The following is a 19,759-nucleotide window of genomic DNA, read 5'->3' on the forward strand; positions in this document are numbered from 1 at the left end:
AGACACTGACATGATAATAATAATCCTGAGGATAGATTATCAACATCAGGAGCCTGGAAAACCCCTTTAATAACTAGGGACTTTTTTTTTTTTTTTTTTATTCATTCACTGCATATGCTGGACAGTGTTTTATTTTCAGTATTTTTTGCATTTATTAAGTGACAGCTAAGATTTTTTGGATTACTGGACCTGGTGACCATGTGACTTTTCTAAAATGAATGCTCGGCAAATTTCACAGAAAAATCATATACAAAAAGATATTTTTCATCTCCAACAGATAAAATACAATTACTGTGTGTGCAGTCACTCACCCATCCCCATCCAAACGTATGGTGGTGTCGCTCCACAAGTGCAGAACCATACCAATAGTGCAACTTTTACTATTAGAAAAGAGAGAGAGGACCAATGCCAGTGATCATGAGATTACATTTTGGATCATGTTTAAACTCCAGTCTTCAAATTTAAAATAAAAGGTTTACCTTGAACCCTAGCCTGTAGATTAAGAAATTGCATTTATGACAAGTCTAATTGATGACAATTACAAACTGAAGCAATTTGGATAATAAGGAGGGCAAGCAGTAAGAAATCGAACTCCTGGCGGGCAGTGCCTGGTCTCCTTGTCCCCATTCACAGTACATGGGAGAGAGAAAATGGGCAGGTGTGATGTACCTGCTGTGGCCATACTGACAGCATGTAGACCCAGATATTCTCTACACTATTTCTCAAGTTAGTCCCTGTTGTAAAATGTAACTTTTTGGGGGGAAATCATTCATTTTTAGGTTTATTATCCACCTAAATCATAGACGTTTACTATATACTTGGAACTTTGCATTTAGAGAAGCAAGCAAAAACATCTGCTAAATGACCAAATCATGATAACAATGTCATGTCTGCGGCACTGTGATAAAATATTTTAAATGTACCTTTCTTTATTGGTGAAATCTACCCCAAGTAGAATATTCTCTTCTGTGTCCTGACGTCCATTACTGTAGATCACCAACATGTAACGTACACGGTCTGACCAGCTGCTCTCTAGTCGGACAGCCTGAGAGAACAGCACATACAAACCACTATTGTAGGAGGGGTCTAATAAACACGTATAACATCATGAATTAAATACTGTCACCATGTGTTCGTTCACAGGCTTCCACATCTATGTAGCTCTCGGATGAAAGATGCTCCAGAATTAAGAGCTCTTGCTTTTAGCAGTAATACTCACTTTGAGCTATTTTATACAATTTCATTGCACCTTTTTCAGATGCTGGTAGACATCAGTACAGTAAGATAATAATAACCGCAATAACATTTTATAAACTATCACATTCCATGTGCCCGAGCGAAAGCTGACACCCGCTACCATCTAAGGCTTGTTTCACATTTGCATTTGCAGATCCGGCAGGCTGTACTAGCTGGAAGCAGCCTGCCGGATCCGGCATTGCCAGACGGTGCAAGAATGCTGTACAGCACCTTTAAAGGGAACCTGTCATCAGGATTTTGTGTATAGGCTGAGGACATGGGTTTCTAGATTGCCGCTAGCACATCTGCAATACCCAGTCCCCATAGCTCTGTGTGCTTTTATTGTGTAAAAAGGAGATTTTTTGTGAAACTTTCCTTTAAAATCTGATATCGCTATGCCCCCATTGTCTTATAGGTGCGGGTCTCACCGCTGGGACCCGCACCTATATCGAAAACGGAGCGCCGAAAGTGAAGGAGAGCGCACTCCGCATGCGCAGCCGCCCTCCATTCATTTCTATGGGGCCGCCGAAAATAGCTGAGCGCTGGCTCGGCTATTGCCGTCTGCCCCATACAAATGAATGGGAGCATGGGCCGCGCATGTGCGGCACGCTCCTATTCACTTGTATGCGAGAGGCGGGGATTAGCGCTTGGTTTTGGACAGACCCCGGGAAATCTGGGGCCCTCCAGCCACAGTGCTCCCGTTCCGTTCTCGATATAGGTGTGGGACCCGCACCTATCAGACAATGGAGGCATATCCTAGCGATATGCCACCATTGTCAAAGATGGGAATACCCCTTTAAGGTATGATTTTAACAAGCAGGATCATGCCTATCAGGCAGTACGACTGGTTTAATGGGGTTAATCTGGCTGCCAGATACCACTGCCACATGCCCAGATTTTTTTTACAAATAACAGATAATGTGTGGTGTTCAAAATCATTCAATGACAACTTGTAGCATTCTAGGAGATGGTTACTCATTTTTGTGTACTAAAACACTTAATATGGGGTTGGCGCTCTACTTTTTGCAGTATCCAAAATGTGGACCCATCCACATGCTGCCCAATAATGCTGTTAGTAAGGTAACAACAGCAGGTCCTTAGAGGGATCACCATAGTCTACAAGCAAGCCTACACCCAACTCCTTCTATAAGAAACAAAAGACAGATTTACCAGTTTAATACGATCTTCAGAGCGAAGAAGATTGATCATAAGCTGAAGGTGCTGAGGCAGATCACCTAGAAAGAAAATGTCATCAATATATATTTTCACACAATGTATATACAGTATATCTGTGTATGTGTATATATTATCAAAAAGGCAGCACTCCTTGGAATGCTGCCTTTTTGCTATATACAGTACAGACCAAAGGTTTGGACACACCTTCTCATTCAAAGAGTTTTCTTTATTTTCATGACTATGAAAGTTGTAGATTCACACTGAAGGCATCAAAACTATGAATTAACACATGCGGAAATATATACATAACAAAAAGTGTGAAACAACTGAAAATATGTCATATTCTAGGTTCTTCAAAGTAGCCACCTTTTGCTTTGATTACTGCTTTGCACACTCTTGGCCTTCTCTTGATGAACTTCAAGAGGTAGTCACCTGAAATGGTTTTCACTTCACAGGTGTGCCCTGTCAGGTTTAATAAGTGGGATTTCTTGCCTTATAAATGGGGTTGGAACCATCAGTTGTGTTGTGGAGAAGTCAGGTGGATACACAGCCGATAGTCCTACCGAATAGACTGTTAGAATTTGTATTATGGCAAGAAAAAAGCAGCTAAGTAAAGAAAAACGAGTGGCCATCATTACTTTAAGAAAGTAATTGGGAAAACTTAGAAAGTGTCCCCAAGTGCAGTCACAAAAACCATCAAGCGCTACAAAGAAACTGGCTCACATGCGGACCGAGTCACCTCTGCTGCGGAGGATAAGTTCATCCGAGTCACCAGCCTCAGAAATCGCAGGTTAACAGCAGCTCAGATTAGAGACTACCTCTTGAAGCTCATCAAGAGAATGCCAAGAGTGTGCAAAGCAGTAATCAAAGAAAAAGGTGGCTACTTTGATGAACCTCGAATATGACATATTTTCAGTTGTTTCACACTTTTTTGTTATGTATATAATTCCGCATGTGTTAATTCATAGTTTTGATGCCTTCAGTGTGAATCTACAATTTTCATAGTCATGAAAATAAAGAAAACTCTTTGAATGAGAAGGTGTGTCTAAACTTTTGGTCTGTACTGTATATTATTGGTTATGGACCCAGTAATGGTGATAAAACTACGGTATACGGGTCAAAGCACATGCTGAAAATCCAACTTAAAAAAAGGGTGCACGCCCGAAGTCTCCCAGCACTCCCAGGGCCCCCTTCCAGTCTCTATTTCCGGATGCCTCTCAACACAGTCGCTGCCTAAGGCAGGTCAGCGCTGTGGTTGGCCGAACAGTCATTTCCCAGTGGGTCGAGAGGGACCAGGAAGAAGAGACCAGCAAGGACCCAGTGGCAGAGGATCTGTGAGGAGAGGATTTCTTTTGTTCCTTTATGCTATTCTGAGCCCGTTTAAGGATTATTTTATAACCCCTTTAAAGATACCACAAATTCATAGGGTTTTCTTTTCCTCACAACACAAAAACATTCTCCTGAAAAAGTCTAGGGGAATATTATTCACCTATAAACAGGATAGGGGACAAGTATTAAGATCCAGAGCGATAATGAGAACAGGGGACCCCCCACCACACCCTGCAGATCCCCTTGAAATAGATGGAGTGGCCAGTCGAGCATGCACCCTGCCGCTCAATTCATCTCTATGAGACAGCCAGAGACAGTACAGCGTTCAACCGTTTCCAGCAGATCTCAAACATGAATGGAGCAGCAGAGCACATGCTTCACCTTCCACTGTTCATTTCATGCGGCCCTGTGGGTACAGAGTTTCGCTAGTGTGATTGGTGGGGGTTATAACGGTTAGTGGATAACTTAAAATTAACGGAACGACCTTTAAAGCAGTCTAATTTCTTACGAGGTGATACTACTATGAGATTGGGTCACAGGCTGTCTGTCTCACAGTTTACTTTGAGTGTTCTCAGAAGATGGAAAGAACTAGAACTAGGGAACATAACTTAAGGCACATGTAGGGTGCAGTTCAGCATTCCCTATAACTGCCCAATCACCATATGAAAGAGCAGGCAATTATCAGAAGAGAGTGGTTTATTCTTGATAAGTGTCTGGTCAGTTGGCTAATCGGCGGGGAGGGCTAGAGAAGGATTGGCCATGTTTGATTTCAACATGTCCAATCATTTGATTTCCCCTTTCCCCATTGCAAACACATACACCCTGGAGACCACATACAGTCTGGAGATATAGCTCTTGGCTGCATGGATGGTACAGTCTGGAGATATAGCTCTTGGCTGCATGGATGGTACAGTCTGGAGATATAGCTCTTGGCTGCATGGATGGTACAGTCTGGAGATATAGCTCTTGGCTGCATGGATGGTACAGTCTGGAGATATAGCTCTTGGCTGCATGGATGGTACAGTCTGGAGATATAGCTCTTGGCTGCATGGATGGTACAGTCTGGAGATATAGCTCTTGGCTGCATGGATGGTACAGTCTGGAGATATAGCTCTTGGCTGCATGGATGGTACAGTCTGGAGATATAGCTCTTGGCTGCATGGATGGTACAGTCTGGAGATATAGCTCTTGGCTGCATGGATGGTACAGTCTGGAGATATAGCTCTTGGCTGTATGGTACAGTCTGGAGATATAGCTCTTGGTCGTATACGCATTTGGCCAACAGCTAATAAAGGTTTATGGCCACCTTTAGTCTGAGCTATGTAGTCACATGGAGAGATACTCTTGGATCATAAAATTACTCTTAATATTATTTGCCATAATGAAGGTTCCCATTCAAAAGAAATGATGGTTATTCGGCTAAGAAAACACAACCCGCATTTAAATAAGTACAGGGGACATAACATTTTTGCTGCTCTTGAACTCCCATGCCATTGCAGTTCAGACCGTACTGACATCATCTTCTCATAAGGCCAGCTGGCAGTAGTTGGGATGTTGAGGGTTAGGTCCTTGAACATCTGTCACACTGACAAGCATGCATGTGATCTCCCCCAAGGGATCCAAGGAACATTATTAGTAGCAATTACTATCCAGCACCCCTTAGAAAGCTGCTGACCTTACGGCCACCCCGTACCAGCATTCTTGTGCAAGTGAAGCAGACTCCTTTGTCCTTGGAAGCTATTTCCTTGCTGCAGGAAGAGGGCAGCTCCCTTTACCATGAAAAAACTGTCACTCAAGCTGAAAATAAACATATACCGTGTAAGATTTACAATGCATGTATACATTTCGAATGACAATTGCAAATTGTATTATGTTTGTCAAAAAATTCACAAGATGACTTATGGCACCGGTCTGCATTTATTCTGGCTAAAAATCAATGCAATCAAGTAATTATCCTCTATGGGTGCCTATAAAGGGTGCAGCCTGGCCCCAGGGTCCTCATGTGGAGGACCGCTAGTTGCTGGGCCGCAACTGTACTTAAAATAATATGCCATAATTTCAAGTAGCCAGTACCACGGACGGGCACCGCAATAATCAAATACAATGTTATTAAATGAAAACAGGTAAAGATACATTAAATGAAAACAGATAAAGGATGCAGGAGAGAAAAGGAATGTATGCTACATGAGGCTTACACTTTCCAAGCTCTGGCATGATGCATTATATATATTACAATGACCGAACAAGAGCGACTCAATTTAAATTGAATTAAAATTCTTATAATCTAGCATCCAAAAGGTTTCTAATTACCAAATTGTATCCCAAGACCGTACAATTTAGGTAAAGATATTCTTTTAAAGGCTAAAGGACATCATCATGCCAATTTTTTATGATTGCATTTTACTAATTTTGGGCTAAAAAATCATTTTTTCAATTGGTCCTCATTAGCGGATTTTGTGATACATGTGGTTAAAAAAATCAGTCTTTTTGCAGACTGCGTCAGTTGACAGCTCATGCGAAGCCTTATCTCTGATCTCCTGACCTCATAAACACTCATTATAAACTGATAAAAATTATGGCTTAAATGAGTGTTTAAGGAACTTAGGAGGGACAGACTGATTCTTAGCCACATGTATCACAAAAACTGCCGAACATTTTTTAATAAAGACCAACTAAAAAAATGATTTTTAGCCTAAAGTGAGCAAAATGCAAACATTAAAAAATTGCCCCAAAGGTGTCCATAGCCTTTCAGAGTATTTTTCAACCTAGACTATATAAAAATTAGCGTACAATCCAAAATAAAAGACCAACAGTAGTTCCCAAAGTTTCCAGTTACACAAGCCCACGAATACAACCACCTACATGGGATCCAACTTAGCTTCTGTTAATTGAGCATCACCCATTTGAACAAGGCACAGACACATGCAGCAGTGCAGCAACCAAGGAGAGGTTCTTCTAAGACTCCTTCCAAGTGCGATGAAGGGAAGACATTCTCTGAAGGTCTCTTGTGGCCCTCTAGCCACACTGTGTTATCACCAGGCAGCCAGCAGCATCAGTAAGTACCTTCTATTCTATTACGATCTTCCAATGTGAATATATTTCCTTTCTTATCTTCTTGGATGTACATAGAGCTTTACAAAGGCAAGATGACTTCATGTTTCTGTAACTCATTCAAATGCAGCGATATTAGGTCACTTGTGGGCTGGTAGCATCTATCAGTAACTTATGAGCCATTCAAATAGCAGGAAGAATATTCTGCATATCACTCTTTTTTCTTATTAAAGTTAGATACAAAAGGGTCGTATATTTGAGCCTGCATCCATTCCGCAATTTTGTGGAATGGATGCGGGCCCATTCATTTCAGCGGGGTTGCAAAAGATGCGAACAGCACACTATGTGCTGCCCGAATTCATACTTCCATTCCGTGGCCATGGAAAAAAGATAGAACCTGTTCTATTGTTGTCCGCAATACGCATTTCTATAGAAGGGCTGGCACACAGCCAGTATCCATGTTTTGCGGATCCGCAATTTGCAGACCACAAAAAAACGGATACTGTCATCTGAATAAGGTCTTACAATAATTCCTGACTGTTATAATTTAATAGATCATTTATTGACAATGTAAAGTCCTACACAGCCTAACAAAAAAATCAAGAGAACCTTAGTTCTTAGTGGTAGATACTCAATTATTCCACAATGAACAAATCAAAGCTACTGTACAAAGCAAACACTTTAGGCCCACACTACTGGAAACGGGATCCAAGGCTGCCTGTATAAATTTCGCTGAAGTAGTTCTCAGATTAAAGCCCAGTCAGAGTTCATCTTTTAGGGCAGGTCAGACCATATAAGGGGAGTTCACATCCACGTTATTTTTTCGTTCTTCTGTCACCGCCAACAATGGCCAGGTTTTAACATGTAAAACACAATACTAATAGGACTGCATCTAGACCTTGTTGCAAAATGTTTTCAGCCAAAAGGGGCATGACTTAGTGGAAAGGTGGATGCCTAAATGTAACAGCGGCATGGCCTACTCTAAGATATGACATTATGTACCAAACGTTTGACACAAAACTGTTGCAGAGTAAGCCAACCAAAAGATGGCATAAAGTTAGACAAACGTGTCTATGGAAGCATTAATGCTGGATCCGGATACGAGTTTTCCGGCAAAATGGATCCGGCATTGTGGTCTGCACATGCTCAGACCGCAAAAAATGTGAAAAAAATAAATGCCGGTCCTTTTTTCCGGATGACACCGGAGAGACGGATCCGGCATTTCAATGCATTTGTCATATGGATCAGGATCCTGATCCGTCTGACAAATGCCATCAGTTTGCATGCGTTTTGGCAGATCCAGCGATGGAACTGCCTGCCGGAATCCTCTGCCACAAGTGTGAAAGTACCCTAAGACAGCTTCCTAACTGTTGTACATTTAGACCTTTTTCTACGGCTAAAACAGGCGTCGAAAATGGTAAATGAGATAGGTCTGCCGGCCTTTCCCCTTCCCCACCACGCCCACAATTTTAGACCGTTGCGCTGCCATCTGCGCCTGAAGTACGCTTAATTTAGGAGCATTTCAAAATAGTAGATGACCCCCTAAGTTTATTTTACACAGGCAAATTTTCTGTGCTGATTACCAATAGCAACATTGACCGGAGTTCATGACCTGCATTTACCTGTGCCAAATATCTTTAGTATGGGGATGAATGTTCTGCAATACGATTGTTCATCCACATACAGTATTCATTTATCAGCAGCACCCTCCCTGTTTATAGAAACAGTCGGGGAGATTTATCAAAACTGGTGTAAAGAAAACTGGCTTAGTTGCCCCTAGCAACCAATCAGATTCCACCTCTCATTTTTCCCAGCTCCTTTGGAAAATGAAATGCGGAATCTGATTGGTTGCTATGGGCAACAAGCCAATTTTCCATAACACCTGTTTTGATACATTTTCCCCATTGAGTGCCACATTAAACATGCAATCACCCAGCGATTGCTCATTTGTTGAATCATCCAGGGCAATGGTCAGAAACAAGCATTTTTCCTTCCCGATCCCTGGCCTGTGTATAAGTTCCTTAGGCCTCATGCATACGTACTGTTCATCTGTGTGGTATCTGCATTTTTGTGGATTGTACACTGACCCATTCTTTTCTATGGAGCCATGCACACATTCAAATCTTTAGCAGATCTGCGTGGCCTTTCCGCAAATTAAAGAACATGTCCTATTCTGGTCCATACGGCAGATGAGAATAGTCCTTTTTATTGATGGGTGTGAGAAAGATACAGAATGCACACAGATGGTAGCCGTATTTTGCGGACATGGTCATGTTGTTTATGTTGTCTACAACATTCACGTTTTCAAGCAAATACTAGCAGAGTGCAAACAAATGTCACAGGGTTCTGCACACCTGCACAGCAATTCTGTGAAGTGGTAAGGCTGCACAATATTGGTGGCGAGGTGGGAGTTTCAACATAAATTACTGATGAGGCCGCTATAAACTGCAGACATTTTGAAAATGCTCTCAAAGACCCGTTACCTCCACTGATATGGCAGTCTTCAGAAATACAGTGATCCCTCAAGATACAATATTTTCAACATATAATGGTCTATTCTGACCCATCGTAAGTTGCAACCAGGCTCAACATACAATGTCTCAGACTCAGGTCCAACCAATCAAGGCCACTTCTCTGGTAAAATAGCTGTTTTATATATCTTAGTTATCTGCTTATTTTTCTTAAATCTTCTCATTTTGGGCCTATGGAACCAATTACTCAACTTACAATGGTTTCAACATACAATGGTCGTTCGGGAACCAATTAATATTGTAACTTGGGGGACCACTGTACCCGAATTTGCCATAAGATAACTATTCTGAACCATCTTTTCTTAGAACTCTACGTTGAGCTGTTCAAAAGACCGTGACCCAACCTATTCATAAATCTCCAGGAAGAACAACAGAGGAACTGTACAATACTGTGTTTTGTGAAACAACTCTGGAGAATATTTTCTGAGTACAAGTATTTACTAAGACAGGTCTGGAGAGGTGCCACCTAGGTGCAAATTGGGAAGGCTGCACTCCCTGGAGGAAAGGGGTAAAGCACATGACCCAGACCAGTAAAGGAAGCTTTGAAACTTATTTACTGACCCTTTAGGCAAGACTGCCAAGTCAATTGTAATTCCCATTAGAACGTACTGTGTAGACACAGCAGGTCATCAGGGCTCATTCCTCCACTAGGCCCTCCAGTCTTCAGTTTGGGCCTTCAGGGCAAACTGTTAAAACCAGGACCAGCTGCCTAGTGACAGGGTGCCTAACTTTTTTCTCTTTTAACTCAAGTGTTAAAGAAGTAATACAAAAGACAGCTATCTTCTGTCCCAACTGCCGTTGCGTGGGAAGTGTCAAAATGTTTATTTTGGGACTAGGTTAGTCAATTTTCCCAAGAAATATACTTGTAAGCTACTAAATGTGGAAAAGCAGAGTTTGGATCTGAAACTTTTTTTATAGGTACATGGACGCATCTTCAAAAGCACAAGTTCACTGCACTAAAGAAGAATGCTGTGATAACAAGGGATGGAAAATTCACAGGAAAAAAATCCAGCCTCCCACTCCTAGGCTACAACTAGACACCATAGAAATAATTGGCATGTCATGCGTTTTGGGTGAAAAAAAACTAAACAAAAACTCAAGGATTAGCCCCTACTGAATGACAATCCTTGTGTGGATCTCCGGTAAATCAAACTGCAAATCCACGGGCAGAAATCCAGGGTCAAACTCTGTTGTGTAAAAATAGCATATGGGAGGGTTCATATCCCATGGGTTTGCATTTTGTAGAGGGTAACAACACACAGAAAAAAGGAACATGCTTTAGATTTTCATACAAACCATTTATAGTTTTTTCCCCAACACCCTCGCCGTTTTTTCAAAAAGTGAGCAGGAAAAGGTGGGCCATGTACATTACACCAGCTGGAGTAGATTTTAAGGCTACTTTCACACTAGCGTTCGATCGGATCCGTTCTGAACGGATCCGATCGTAATAATGCAGACGGAGGCTCCGTTCAGAACGGATCCGTCTGCATTATATTAGCTTAAAAAAAGCTAAGTGTGAAAATAGCCTGAGCGGATCCGTCCAGACTTTCAATGTAAAGTCAATGGGGGACGGATCCGTTTGAAGATTGAGCCATATTGTGGCATCTTCAAACGGATCCGTCCCCATTGACTTACATTGTAAGTCTGGACAGATCCGCACGCCTCCGCACGGCCAGGCGGACACCCGAACGCTGCAAGCAGCGTTCAGCTGTCCGCCTGTCCGTGCGGAGGCGAGCGGAGCGGAGGCTGAACGCCGCCAGACTGATGCAGTCTGAGCGGATCCGCTCCATTCAGACTGCATCAGGGCTGGACGGCTGCGTTCGGGTCCGCTCGTGAGCCCCTTCAAACGGAGCTCACGAGCGGACCAGCGAACGCTAGTGTGAAAGGAGCCTAATTTGGCGCATGGACAGCAGAAGATTTGTGGAGTAGAATATTGATGACCTATTTTCAAGATAGGTCACCAATATGTGATCGGTAGGGGTCCAACACTGATCAGCTGTTTGAAGATGTCTCCTCACAGCTTACCAATCAGAGTGCCGTACATTGTATAGCAGCTGTGCTTGGCATTGCACAACAGGCCCATTCACTTGAAAGGGACTGAGCTGCACATAGGCCGTGTGACGGGTGACATCACTGGCCTAGGAAGAGAGTGCAGCACTCACTGGAGTGCCGCGGTCTCGTGAAACAGCTGATCACAGGGGGTGCTGGGAGTCAGATACCCTCCAATTAGATACTGATGACCTTTCCTGAAGAAACATTATCAATCTTCTACTCCCCTTTAAGAGGAGTGTGCCTCTTAATAAATTCGTTAGATCTTTCTCCAGCGGGGTTTTACTAAGACTAGTGTGTGAACCGCTGGTCTTAGTAAATGATGCCCATAATGCCTAATAATGAAAACAAATTATTACATCAAATCCTTCCTTCTCTTTATTAGTACATCCCCAAAAAAAGCTAAAATGCCATCCTTACTCCAAGTAGGTGGTCACAATTTACTATCAAGACATACGATGTGAGATTTCAAAACTCAATGGTCCAAAATTGGATTCACAAGAAAGATCCACGCTAATAGCAGATAAAAAAATTAAAATCAAGATGGATAGTAATGCACATAAAAAAGAACCTAAATACTAGGACAATCTGAGTAGATCTCAGTAGAAGCAAACACAAAGTACACAAATTGTAGGCAGAATCAAAATGTGCGTTTCCTGGCTTCTCAAGGGGTACCTTGCAGCAAGTAGTCACCTCTGACCACATGGATGTGACCAGAGCTGGCTGGTGCTTCTACCAATGGATTGAGCCTGTCTGCCATGACAGATTACAAGACCAAATGCATACAGAATAAGTAATCTACAAGGGTTAATGAAGAAAAACGTCTATTTCGCCTTCTGTGACGGAGCCGTTCCCAGCGTGTCAGGTTTGAAGATATGAGTCAGCAGCCCCTCTCTTCTAGTAAGAAGAAATGAGGTTCATTGTCCGCCTGGCTCTGACTCAGCCTCAGCAAGTGACCTTTTGAGGAAAAAATACAAAGAAGAGGCCGGCAGCAGAAAATAAGACCCTGCTGTGTAGTTAAAAGAAGTCCAAAATTACCAGGAACGTTAACCTTTTAGTGGCATGCCGCATCCATTGTCATTGTGAAACAGACCCATTATGTGGAGCTGTGCACTCAGGCAACTGCTGACGTCATCTGCATTAATCTGCCCAATTTTAGATGTTCGCACATGACATGGTTCTACAGAAAACAGATCAATAATAGATGCATGGGCTGGAGTGGGCAGATTTACATAGAATCCAGGGATAATAAACTGTGAAACCAGGCAAAAAATCTAATCCAGAGGGATAAGAGGAATATCCCATTTTCATGGCGTTCATTTTTAACCAGTTCGATCTGAGGTTATCTTCTACCCTGCATTGGCCGACTACTTACACAAAGTTGAACTTGCATTTGGTCATAAATCAGCTTAGAAGACCTTTCTGGAGAGGTCAGAGAGGGGCTGTCAGACAGCCAGCCTGAAGGATTTGCTAGTGACCGGCTCTCTGTCGCTGGCGATCTAGTGTATGTACAGTGCTGCCCATAATTATTCATACCCCTCGCAAATTTTGACTTAAAGTTACTTTTATTCAACCAGCAAGTAATTTTGTGACGGGAAATGACATAGGTGTCTCCCAAAAGATAATAAGACGATGTACAAGAGGCATTATTTACATTTGAGCAAAAAGTGTCCAGTCCAAAATTATTCATACCCTTCTCAATAATCAATAGAAAAGCCATTATTAGCTATTACAGCAATCAAACGCTTCCTATAATTGCAGACCAGCTGCAATTTGCATGTCTCCACAGGTATTTTTGCCCATTCATCTTTACCAATGAGCTCCAAATCTTTCAGGTTGGAGGGTCTTCTTGCCATCACCCTGCTCTCAATTGGATTCAAGTCTGGACTCTGGCTGGGCCACTCTAAAACGTTAATGTTCTTGTCTGCTAACCATTTCTTCACCATTTTTGCTGTGTGTTTTGGGTCATTGTCATGCTGAAATGTCCACTGGTGCCCAAGGCAAAGTTTCTCTGCAGACTAACCGATGTTGTCGTTGAGAATCCTCATGTATTGCTCTTTTTTCATGGTGCCGTTTACTGTGATTAGGTTCCCTGGTCCATTGGCTGAAAAACGCCCCCAAAGCATTAGGTTCCCACCATGTTTGACAGTGGGGATGGTGTTCTTTGGGTTGAAGGCTTCTCCTTTTTTACGCCAAATGAAGGAAACATCATTGTGACCAAACAATTACATTTTTTTTCATCTGACCATAACACAGAAGACCAGAAGTCATCTTCTTTGTCCAGATGAGCTTTTGCAAAGGCCAAGCAAGCTTTTGTGTGCCTTATCTGGAGAAGTGGCGTCCTCCTTAGTCTGCATCCGTGGAACCCAGCAGTGTGCAGTGTCCGTTGGATTGTCTGCCTTGAGACATTGCCACCAGCAGAGCCCAAATTCACCAGGATGGCCTTGGTGGTGATCCTTGGATTCTTTTTCACCTCTCTAACTATCCTCCTGGCAAGCACAGGTGTCACTTTTGGCTTCCAACCACGCCCTCTGAGATTTTCCACAGTGCGGAACATCTTGTATTTTTTGCTCAAATGTAAATAAAAAGCTGAGAAATGTTTTTTTTTTTTTGCACAATAATGCCTCTTGTACATCGGCTTATTATCTTTTGGGAGACACCTATGTTATTTCCTGTCAAGAAATTACTTGCTGGTTGAATAAAAGTAACTTTAAGTCCAAATTTGCCAGGGGTATGAATAATTATGGGCAGCATCCGACCAACACACACACAAAAAAAAAAAAAAGTGATGCAAACACTAGTAACCAGTAGGTCTGTGTTAATAATAATAAATAAATAAAAAACTCACCTTAGTGGTCACGTGTGCAAGAATGCCATGTCCATGCTGAGGCCACCGAGTGGCTGCAGTAGTCCTATGTCCGAGAAGGGGTCCCAGTCACTTCTGGTCCGATGGGGACTGCAGCGAATTACGGCAATGGAACGGAGAACATTTTGAAAGGCAAAGTTTTTTTTTTAAGTTATCCCCTGTCTATTAGATCTGTGGGGGGTCCTACTGCTAGGTCCCCACCAAGCATGAGAATGGGGCCCCCATAACCCATAAAGCCCCCCAAAAGTACCAAAGCAGCTGGTCAGGCATGCGCAAGGCCGCTTCAATCAATAATTTATATGGGTGTTCCGGAGGTAGCTAATCTCCGGAAATCCCTTAGAAATGAATGGAGCTGCCGCATACATGTCCAACTGGCCGCTCTGGTCATTTTGGAGGGTATGGTGTTCTGGTTCCAGGTGGGGGTCCGAATGGTAGGACCCCCACTGATGTAATAGTTCTCCCGATTCCTGTGCTGTGAGGGAGAGGTGTCATGGCCCACTACTTCCAACCTCCGGACAATGACTGTCAGGTTTCTTTCCTGTTCTGCATAGAAAGGAAACCTGTAACTCATCGTCTGGAGGCAGAGGACGGCAGGAGTAGTGAGCCTCATCACACCTCTCCCCACGGCGGGCATCGGTGGGACACCACTTTAAGTACTTACTGCCATCACAGAAGTCAGCCAGTCTATCACTACACTGTGCCAACATTCTGTCCACCAAAAACTTTAGACTAAGTTGATCTAATCTTCACCACTTCTACGAGCCAGAATCAGAGATGCAGCTTCACAAAAGCTGGCCATGGCCACATTCTAGAGCAAAACCAGGATATGTCGAGTATGTCGGGAAAAGTCATTCTTTTTGGCGCATCTGAATAAAAAAAAAGTGTCTAAATGAGGTGCTCCCGAATTTCGGTGCAATCAAAGCTAAGAAAGCAGTGCACTTATCACAGTATACGTCGACCACTGCGGGAAGGAGGTCAACAATTTTTGTCAAAAAGGAGCTGTCACACCTGATAAACCCCATATACAGACGTGGACAAAATTGTTGGTACCCTTTGGTCAATGAAAGAAAAAGTCACAATGGTCACAGAAATAACTTTAATCTGACAAAAGTAATAATAAATTAAAATTCTATAAATGTTAACCAATGAAAGTCAGACATTGTTTTTCAACCATGCTTCAACAGAATTATGTAAAAAAATAAACTCATGAAACAGGCATGGACAAAAATGATGGTACCCCTAGAAAACACAGAACATAATGTGACCAAAGGGACATGTTAATTCAAGGTGTGTCCACTAATTAGCATCACAGGTGTCTACAACCTTGTAATCAGCCATTGGGCCTATATATATGGCTCCAGGTAATCACTGTGTTGTTTGGTGATATGGTGTGTACCACACTCGACATGGACCAGAGGAAGCAAAGGAAAGAGCTGTCTCAAGAGATCAGAAAGAAAATTATAGACAAGCATGTTAAAGGTAAAGGCTATAAGACCATCTCCAAGCAACTAGATGTTCCTGTGAGTACAGTTGCACATATTATTCATAAGTTTAAGATCCATGGGACTGTAGCCAACCTCCCTGGACGTGGCCGCAGGAGGAAAATTGATGACAAATCTAAGAGACGGATAATCCGAATGGTAACAAAAGAGCCTAGAAAGACTTCTAAAGAGATTCAAGGTGAACTTCATGCTCAAGGAACATCAGTGTCAGATCGCACCATCCGTCGTTGTTTGAGCCAAAGTGGACTACATGGGAGACGACCAAGGAGGACACCATTGTTGAAAACGAATCATAAAAAAGCAAGACTGGAATATGCCAAACTACATGTTGACAAGCCACAAAGCTTCTGGGAGAATGTCCTGTGGACAGATGAGACAAAAATCGAAGTTTTTGCCAAGGCACATCAGCTGTATGTTCACAGACGAAAAAATGAAGCATATCAAGAAAAGAACACTGTCCCTACTGTGAAACATGGAGGAGGCTCTGTTATGTTCTGGGGCTGCTTTGCTGCGTCTGGCACAGGGTGTCTTGAATCTGTGCAGGGTACAATGAAATCTCAAGACTATCAAGGAATTCTAGAGAGAAATGTACTAGCCAGTGTCAGAAAGCTTGGTCTCAGTCGCAGGTCATGGGTCTTGCAACAGGACAATGACCCAAAACACACCGCTAAAAACACCCAAGAATGGCTAAGAGGAAAAAATTGGACTATTCTAAAGTGGCCTTCTATGAGCCCTGACCTCAATCCTATTGAGCATCTTTGGAAGGAGCTGAAACATGCAGTCTGGAAAAGGCACCCTTCAAACCGGACACAACTGGAGCAGTTTGCTCATGAGGAGTGGGCCAAAATACCTGCTGAGAGGTGCAGATGTCTCATTGACAGTTACAGGAAGCGTTTGATTGCAGTGATTGCCTCAAAAGGTTGCGCAACAAAATATTAAGTTAGGGGTACCATCATTTTTGTCCATGCCTGTTTCATGAGTTTATTTTTTTACATAATTCTGTTGAAGCATGGTTGAAAAACAATGTCTGACTTTCATTGGTTAACATTTATAGAATTTTAATTTATTATTACTTTTGTCAGATTAAAGTTATTTCTGTGACCATTGTGACTTTTTCTTTCATTGACCAAAGGGTACCAACAATTTTGTCCACGTCTGTATGTGAGACTTTAGTAGAGATGAAGCTTGAACTTTTAAGGCTGTATTAGACAGCCAGGCGATTGTCGGAAGGGAAGCGTTCCTTCCCGGCAATCATCTGCTAGTTGGCGGAGGAGACCACTGCTATTACATGCTGCGATCTCCTCCACAGTATAAGGGGGAGGGGGGGGGGGGGGAGTTAGTTATGCCATCGCTTGTCCCCATATTGATCACTGTTTGCAGATCATGATTAGACACCACGATTTGCCGCCTGCAATGATTTTTTAACCTGTTGAAAGATTTGAATTGCCCGATAACCGAGCGTTTGCTTGTTGATCGGGTAATCGACGGCAGTATTAGGCTACTTCCACACTCACATTTTGGCTTTCCGTTTGTGAGATCCGTTCAGCGCTCTCACAAGCGGTCCAAAACGGATCCGTTTTTGCCCTAATGCATTCTGAATAGAAAAGGATCCGCTCAGAATGCATCAGTTTGCCTCCGTTCCATCTCCATTCCGCTTTGGAGACTGATGAAACCGAGCCAAACGGATCCGTTCTGACACACAATGCAAGTCAATGGGGACAGATCTGTTTTCACCGACACAATATAAAACGGATCCGTCCTTTATTGACTTTCGAAGGTGTTCAAGACGGATCCGTCATGGCCATGTTAAAGATAATACAAACGGATCCGTTCTGAACGGATGCATGCGGTTGTATTATCTGAACGGATCCGTCATGCACAAAACGCGAGTGTGAAAGTAGCCTTAGGGTACATGCACACGTTCAGAATTCATGTGCGGAGAATGCGCACTGAAATATGCAAGTGTTTGCAGGCAAATCTGTGCCGTCAATCCGCATCAATTGGTGCGGATTTTCCTAAGCGAATGAAGAAAACCTGGTCAGGAAAAATAAAATAAATTGACCTGCTGCGGAGCACCGCAGGTCAAAATCTGCGCAGAAGAAATCTGCATTGTGTGCATTGAGAATTTCAAATTCTTATAGAACACAATGTACATGACCTACAGTGCGGATTTTCCGCACGCAATCCTGTTTGCGTGCATTTAGCCTTATACTGCCAGATCATCATTAACAAGCGTTACGGCGAATCTGCCAGTGTAATACAGGCTTTACTTTCCAGGCTGATATTTCATTAGTGAGCTCAAAATAGTACTACAAAAGTTCCTGCCCATACTTTGTAAACAGGAGTCTGACTTTCTAGTAGAGAGACGATGGAGCCATTACCCATGATATTAAGGTGACTTTATGACTTTCTTAAGTAAGGGCTTACTATCTTTCCCTGGCTACATCTGCTCCAGAGAATGAGTGCCTGTAATTGGCAGATATGGCTGAAGGCCATCATTCCCTACAGCATGACTGATGTTAGTGTCATTTACTAGTACACTGGCCAGGTTTTCACAGGATGCACATCTACCCCCATGACAAGGATATGACTCACATACAATACTAGGGGCCCTTAACCCTTCGGTGTAGGGAATGCAAGACTCGTGCAAATTCCATTTATACACAAAAAACTTTGTATCCATTACTACTTATAAGGGTGAGGAGCAGTTTGTGGCTGAGCATGCGTCCTGCAGCTCTATATACCTGCATGGAAGCTATAGAAACACCCAAAAGTTAACGCTCAGTTATGTCCAAAACTTCTCACAGCTGTATGGAAGGGCATCACAAATGGCCGATCACAGCGATTCATTGTGAGTTAATCTTATGCTGTATGTTCACAAAAAAATAAACATGGGTCCAGAAAGATACAGAGATAGACTGATAGAAAGACGTAGATAGAGGAAAAGAGAGACATAGAGAAAGAGACAGACAGATATCTGTATATTTGTAGAAGTATACAAAGAGGTATCTGCCAAGGAAAGAGAGCGCCACCTTGTGGAAGTGGCTCCCTATGAGTCAATATCCGACTTTTTGACAAGCTTTGGGACAGGACAATGAGACAAGCCTAGTTTGTGTAGTTGTATAAGTATGAAAACTTTTACAACTTTCAATGAATGCACTGCATGCTCCAAAGGTTAAAGGGCCACAAACAACATTTAGAAATGGATGATCGGGAGAACGAGGGTCCCCGAGTCCCCTGAGTGAATGGCACATCCCTGACCACCTCTCCATTCACTTCCATAAAACTGCTGGTCATGGCTGAGTGCTGTACTCCGCAGTCCCACAGAGTGAGCGTAGTAATGATTTGTTTGCATATAAGCAAGTAAAACAAATAATAGCAAATTACCCTGGGGCTCCGGGGCCCCTATTCCCTGATCGATGAGGAATCCTGTAGTCAGACTGTCAGTGATCATACCTTTGCACTATCCTGTGGACAGGTGATCGTTATTGTTTATGGGCCAACCTCTTTAAGTGAGCAAGTCATGCACAGCCAAGCTGACCTAAAGACAGATACTTAAAGGAGTTGTCCCATTACAACTTATCCCTTAACCATAGAATAGGGCAGACGTATGAGTGCTGGGGGCCCAGCCAATCACAAGAACGGAAGCTTATGCTCCCAGTTTGAATGGGGCAGCAGACACATGCGACCACCACTCTATGAGACTGCCAGCGATCAGCAATCTCCAGCAGCAGGCATGTGTGACCACTGCTCTGTTCAAACGGGGGAGCATAGGTCATTGTCAAGGACCCCAGTGGTTGGACCCCCTGCTGATCAGACACTTACTCCTTATCCTGTGGATATGTGGTCTTCATGCAACAACCCCTTTAAAGATCATGATGAGAAATAAAAATAATAACCATAAAGCTCAATTACAGCATGTTACCATACACTGCAACCCTCATGCAGTGGCGACATCTACAATACAATTACTGGATGAGGTTTGAAGATGTGACTTGCTGTCACCACCTTGTGGGAAC

General features: G+C 42.9%; 1 protein-coding gene across 2 annotated transcripts in view; it reads right to left on the minus strand.

Moving 5' to 3' along the window:
* Positions 1-19,759, minus strand: part of SSH1 (slingshot protein phosphatase 1) — a 45,365-nt gene that overhangs the window by 16,436 nt on the left and 9,170 nt on the right. Inside the window, exons 3-6 of one of the 2 annotated variants that reach the window (XM_044275343.1) lie at positions 5,435-5,538; positions 2,407-2,471; positions 924-1,045; positions 312-380 (exon numbers count right to left, since the gene is read on the minus strand). In XM_044275343.1, coding sequence (XP_044131278.1) covers positions 312-380; positions 924-1,045; positions 2,407-2,471; positions 5,435-5,538 — 360 coding nt within the window. Of the gene's footprint in view, positions 1-311; positions 381-923; positions 1,046-2,406; positions 2,472-5,416; positions 5,541-19,759 lie in introns of those variants that run through there. The other variant, XM_044275344.1, reaches the window with a different exon arrangement.

Source organism: Bufo gargarizans, chromosome 1 (genome assembly GCF_014858855.1).
Source record: "Bufo gargarizans isolate SCDJY-AF-19 chromosome 1, ASM1485885v1, whole genome shotgun sequence".
Classification (NCBI taxonomy): Eukaryota; Metazoa; Chordata; class Amphibia; order Anura; family Bufonidae; genus Bufo; species Bufo gargarizans.